General features: G+C 38.9%; 1 protein-coding gene across 1 annotated transcript in view; it reads left to right on the top strand.

Annotated features, from left to right (window-relative positions):
* Positions 1–4,253, top strand: part of NOL6 (nucleolar protein 6) — a gene marked incomplete in the record, with an annotated part of 39,961 nt that extends 35,708 nt beyond the window's left edge. The window contains 3 exon segments of the mRNA XM_072413526.1: positions 1,137–1,337; positions 1,579–1,680; positions 3,953–4,253. Of these exon segments, the coding sequence (XP_072269627.1) occupies positions 1,137–1,337; positions 1,579–1,680; positions 3,953–4,099 (450 nt within the window).
* Between the last annotated feature and the right edge of the window lie 2,318 nt (positions 4,254–6,571).

The raw sequence follows: 6,571 nt of genomic DNA, 5'->3' as shown, positions 1-6,571 counted from the left end.
GACTTCCTCACTCATAACCTCATCACACACACGGCTCCAAGACTTTTCTAGAGCTGCCCCCACTCTCTGGAATGGTCTTCCTCATCCTATTCAGCTTGCTCCTACTTTCTGCTCTTTTAAAGGAGCCCTTAAAACCCTTCAACACTTTAACACCCCCCCCCTCAGTGGTATTCCCAAAAGTGACTCGGGGTGGATTTGCAATGCAAAAATCTGAATTCCTGAGTCACACTCGGGGTACCTAAAAACACAAAACAAAACCCCACTTACCCTGCTCCGTTGGCGTGCCCCGGCGTCCTGCTGGACCCCGCAGGTCCTGGGGACACGTCCTTCTCCTCTAATCTTCAGCCGTGAAGTGCAGGGACGATCTCTGGATTTCCCAGTGACGTTGATGCGGGCGCGAGGATTGACAGAAAATTCAAATAATTTTGTATTGGATTCAATACAAAATAGCTGTATTGAGTCCAATACAAAGAAATCTTCATATAATATACTGTATATAATTATATTATATATGCTGCTGTACAGTTATTTTACATGTTTAACTATTTTTTATTTTTTTTTAACATTTATTAATAAATTAAATTACTAAATTTATTACCTATTGGACATCCCCCTCCTATTGTATGATACTTCTCCCACCTCCTAGATTGTAAGCTCTTCACGGCAGGGTCCTCTCCTCTTCCTGTATCACTGTCTGTATCTGTCTGTCATTTGTAACCCCTATTTAATGTTCAGCGCTGCGTAATATGTTGGCGCTATTTAAATACTGTCTAATAATAACAGAGTTCCAGTGCTCAACCCAGAAATTTTTTTAAGCTGGGTGGGAAGAAATTTTAGGTGGGTGGCAGCCCCTGTATTGTGACTTTGGTAACCACCCAAAAACAGCTGGGTGGGCGCTGAAAAGTGCCGGGTGGTGCGCCCAGCTGAAAGTGCCTGGGGAGAACCCTGGAGTTAAGTAGTTCAGGATTGGAATTTACAAACCCTTAAAAAGAAAAAAAACTTTTTTTATAGTTAAGTCACATTGATGTTATTCTTATTCCCAAAATGTAATATTGGGATTCTGTTTAAATTGTAAGTAACATAAAACTTGCATCAACTTGTGAGATTTGATCTAAGTTTTTTTTTCCTTTGTACAGGTGATCTTCCGGCCTCCCCTGGACCTCTATGATGTTCTAATCTACCTGAACCCCAAGCACATTGCACGGCAGCGGGAAGCGGTGGATAAGCCTGCCAAGTTATTTTTCCGCGGGCTTCTGGATAAAGATGCTCCGGTCAGGGCCTTGCGGTTCCCTGTGGTAGATTTTGATCCAGCTCAGTTATACCTCAAATCACTCCGGGTAAGGAGGAGGGGAATGTTGTTCGGTACCATGTTGTGTCTTCCCTTTCTGGCTTCTTTTGCAGATTAATGCAGCATAAAAAAACAGCACAGTATTCTGTGTTATCTATTGGATTGCACCAACGCTTTCTGTCCAATTAATAGCTGGTTTTATACTTTTAGCTCATTTTGAGGCTGTTGGATCTGCTGTCTTTATGATGTATTGGTATCTCAGTGTTCTCATCCTATCTTTATTCTCTCAGGACTCGTTTGAGCATTTGGCTCTGTTCTTCTATGATAAACATGGAGGTGATGTTATTGGCGTTCTTTGGAATCCCACCAGCTTTGCACCACAGCCTTTTAAGGTATGTCAAATTTTATATGGTTGGTAAACATTGGCATGAGCACCATAGTTACATAGTAGGTCAGATTGAAAAAAGGACATAAATCCATCAAGTTCAACCTCTATGGAAATAAACATATCCCATATATAAAACCCTATAAGACATAGTTGGTCCAGGGGAAGGCAAAAAAAAAAAAAAAAAAAACCCGGGTACAATTTGCTTCCCTTTGTGATTCCATGAGGCAATCGGATGTTGAAGAGAGTTCTCTATATGGACCATTATATTTATACTAGGTGATGAAATCCCCCCTTATACGTCTCTTCATATTGCTAGTTTTAGATTGGTCAGGATTGATACCTTTTCTTTCTGCCTGTGTTCATTTGGGTAATTACCCTGGAACATCCTAAGCCTTGTGTAAAACGGTAAGTGATTGCAGATCCTTCCAAGGTGAGCACAATTCCCTTCCTAAATTTTTGCCATCAGAACAGCAGTTCCTACTGAAATGAATTCCCTTACATGCAGAGGTCGTAATTCTCCCAAATAGGGCACACAGGAATAAAAAGCTTGTAAGAGACACCCCAGGAGCTACACCTCAGTATTAATCCAAAAAACTAATATAGTTTTATTTGCTCAGAACAAGAAAAGGTAAAACTTCCGTCATGCATTATGGTGGAGGTTGCCATTAACAAATATAACTAATAAAAGCTGGAATATTGGTAGGATTTTCATACTTGTATATTCTAGGTAGGGGGACACTGCTTTTTTTAGCGGCCCCATCTATTGTGCTTTATATGAGCTTGACGTCTACAACTAATAAAAAATAATAACAAGCTGGATCCAGTGGCTCTCATATACTTGTTCTTAAGAAACCTAACTGGGCTTTTGTTCTAATCAAAAAATGCTAGCAACTTTCTATTTTTTTTTAAATACTAGCTTAGCAGGGCCTGGCTTAGGGGGAAGACACATTTCCAGAATGTGATACAAAAAGTATAAGTTTCTTTTATGGTTAAAAGTATTCATAACATTTTCAATAAATATACATCAAGACAAAAATCTGCTATATATATATATATATATATATATATATATATATATATATATATTTATAGTATCACCTTCACTACTAACACCACATAGTAAAAACTTCACTCACACGGTAATGTTATATGAGCTCCCATATCAGCTTGTTGTTCAAGTTGCCCCAGGATAAAGATGAGCTACCAGGCTAAAATATAATGTATATATCAGATCCTAATATAATTATTTTTTTTAGAATTGTTGTGAATAAATAGACCCAACAATCCCAATATTGAATTACCAAAGTAAAATGTGCTAAAAAATTTTACCAGAAGACCAATATTTGTCTCTCAACCCTCCAGCTATTCCTTTTGTTAGTAGTAGGCAAAGTGTTGTTTCTATCCCAATTATAGCCATTTATAATGTTAAATTTATTAATATTTGTTTTGAAAAAAGCACAAATATGTGCCTTAAAAAAAACCTATATGTTGTGAAGGGGTTCAGTCCACATCAGTAAGTCTATACCATTCTAATTGGATCGTTAGATATTTTTGTGGTACAGAAAGAGCAGAACTTCCAACATATGCTAATGAAGAAAATCACATATGTTGGTACTGGAGCATTTTGACCTTGGCTGCTAAATGACCTTGTTTTAGCACTGCAGCTGTATTTCAACAATATAATATTTTTAGCTGACGGGTTTTTCCCCTTGAGCTCTTATAGGCCAAACCTGCCATGGAACGAAACTGAGCTCATCAACCCTCTTTCTTGAATTTCATGCGATCAATAATACTCCTGGGGTTTTTTTTTTATACTGAACTTTGGAATGCCGAAGGCCCCTCTAGAAAATGTTAAGTGTTTCTGGTATGCAGTAGTTAGTACTTAACAAAAGTAGTCCAAAGAAGCACAACCGGTAAACCAATAACATATCATGAGTATTATTATTGTGAGATTGTGTGGTTGGATTGGCGAGCTAGTCTGGTCTTGGGTATGAGATGGTAACAGGATGCATCATGGGAATAAAATAAGTCTACTGGGGCAGTGTAATTTCAAGGTTCTGTAGTAAACCTTCAGAGATGTTGTGGAGCCCATAGCCTGATGAGTCGGAGGTGTTTTAACAGCACAAGGATCCCCAACACTGATTCTACAAAACTAGAATGATGGTTTTAATTTTCTGACTGATTGGTGATGACACTTGGCTAACTTTAAATTGCTATTAATCTCAATACAAGTGTGACAGGGACGTGTAAATCATGTTTGTTTTTATCTCTTGCAGGAAGCCAATATTAATGGTCGGATGTTGGACAGTAAAACCCAGTTACTGGTCCCCAATGTAGAGGCCATACTGGATGATTTTAAGATCTTGGGTAAAGGCTTGGTACTGCGGGTGGAGGCTCGGACAGAGAGATGGAACATGGGATAGATTCTCTTATTCCACAACTGAGGACCACGTGATGCTTAGTAATCAGGAGTGCAGAGGAACAAGGACTGCATGAGCTTTTTGTACCATTTTTACATGAAAGACTGAGATGAGTGTGAAATAATTTGTAACACATCTATAAAATATTTTACATCTATCCGGATGTCTCTTTTCATTAAACATTGCCACTCATGACCGTGCAGAGTGTTGGTGAAGTTAAAAACGGAATCTCTTGCAGTGTCGGCTCCATTGAACTAAATCTTTATTGCTTGCTATGTATTACAAGGTTACCAACATCATTTATGTTCTTTATATTATTGTAATAAACATAAAGTTATTATGTGGGGCTCAAAGTTCAAAGAAGAAAGTACAAGCTTTCCGTTAGCCAGCAATGTAAGAGGCTTTCTTCCCATTGACCACCATGTGGATGTTCAGTGATCTGTTGATATTATAATTATAGAAGGGGTTCCCTGAAGACCTAAAAGTTATTTCAAGGGTTCCATCATGGTAAAAAGGTTGAAGGCTGGCCCAGATATTGTACCAGCATTGCTTAAAGTCACCTGTGTGCCCTGCTTTAAAAAAAACAACAGCAATTTAATTATCGCCCTTTATTACCTGGATTTCAGAGCTGTGTGTAAACAGTAGCTTGCTACATGCTGCCATTGTTTTGTGCTTGGAAGATTTTATTGTCTTGCCTGGCAAAGTTCATAAGAACCGGAATAAAGTGGCTTTGATAAAATGTGCTTTGGAGAATTGCCACCGGCAATAAGAAGAAGGGAGGAGGCTCATTTCATAAGAGAGGGATGTGTTTCACTTTTACGGCTTATAAACATGAACCGGATTCTGGAATAAAATTGTGCAAAGAATAAATGAAAAATCACTGCTCTGAGCACCAAATGTAATACTTCCTCAAGGAGAGTGCTGGTATATTAGGTTTTCAGATGTTCAATCAATACAAGTGAAAAGAAGAAGAGGGACAGGGGTTTTTCTTCTTTTCACTTTTATTGATTGTACTATACAAACTTAAGGGGTGGCTATAAGAAATACTACAGATATCAGGAAGAGATTATTTATTATATACTATTTATAACAGTTTTTAGATGTTCTTGTGATCATATTGTAATTTTGCCCTTTTTTTTTTCGTTGAATCGTTAATGATTGCCCTCATTTCTTGGTGTGGTCATCAGGGCAGAAGAAGGATTATCTACATGAAATGTTCCTATGCTATAATAAATGTGGCCATGATGATCAGGTATGCTCCACATATGTGTACATTATGGCTGACTTACCTTGTAAAGCGCCCTTCTCCAGCAATATCCCTATCACTCTGTTAGGAATATCTGCTTGGGTCCCAGGACATCTTCATCTGGTTATGGAGCCTTCAACCTTCGTATTGGCTGACACTTCCACCTTCGGCTGGTCTTTTTGCAGGTTTGCAGTCTTTAGCCTTAGGATTGGCTGCCACTTCCATATCCTGCCATTTGTTTTCCAGGTTTGGAGTCTTTGGTCTTTTAAATGATCGGCATTTCGACCTTTTCATCATATTTTCGCTGATTTAGGGTTTCTGACCTTTGGATTGCCTGACACTTCCATCTTCTTTTTCCTGGTTTGGAATCCTCAGCCTTTGGATGGGCCAGCACATCCAACTCTTCCAGCTCTTTTTTTAGGTTTGGAGTCTTTAGCCTTTGGGTACTTCTGTATTCTGCCATGTTTTTCCAGGTTTCAAGTCTTTGGCCTTTGGATTGGCTGCCACTTTCAATATCTCTTAATCTTTTTTCAGGTTTGGAGTTATTGGCCTTTGGATTTGCCAACACTTCCATCCCTTCCAGATTTCTTTCCAGGTTTTGGTTTCGAGTCTTTGGCCTTTGGATTGGCCACCATTTCTACCTTCCGCTCTTTTTCCATGTCTGGAGTCTTTAGCCTTTGGCTTGGCTTCCACTTCCATTATCTCCCATTCATTTTCCAGGTTTAGAGTCTTTGGCCTTTGGATTTGCCAGCACTTCCATCTCTTCCAGCTTTCTTTGCAGGTTTGGGTTTGGAGATTTTAGCCTTTGGATTGGCTGCCACTTCTGTATTCTGCCATTCTTTTTCCAGGTTTCGAGTCTTTGGCCTTTGGATTGGCCACCATTTCTACCTTCCGCTCTTTTTCCATGTTTGGAGTTTTAAGCCTTTGGCTTGGCTTCCACTTCCATTATCTCCCATTCATTTTTCAGGTTTAAAGTCTTTGGCTTGGCCAGCACTTACATCTCTTCCAGCTTTTTTTCCAGGTTTGGAGACTCTAGTCTTTGGATTGGCTGCCGCTTCCTTACTCCACCATTATTTTTTGCAGTTTTCACCCATGAATTGACTGGTTTAGGTGTGGAAGTTCATTCACATTGGGCAATTCTCCCATTTTTCAGCTTAGGTGATCAAAATATTTTTGCAATTTTACACTATTTGAAACTTTTTTTTCAAAAACTGGTGGGGAAATTACTT

This window comes from Pyxicephalus adspersus, chromosome 6, assembly GCF_032062135.1.
Source record: "Pyxicephalus adspersus chromosome 6, UCB_Pads_2.0, whole genome shotgun sequence".
In the NCBI taxonomy this organism is placed as follows: domain Eukaryota; kingdom Metazoa; phylum Chordata; class Amphibia; order Anura; family Pyxicephalidae; genus Pyxicephalus; species Pyxicephalus adspersus.
Note: the sequence above shows the minus strand (reverse complement) of the source record. Positions and strands in the feature narration are given on the sequence as shown.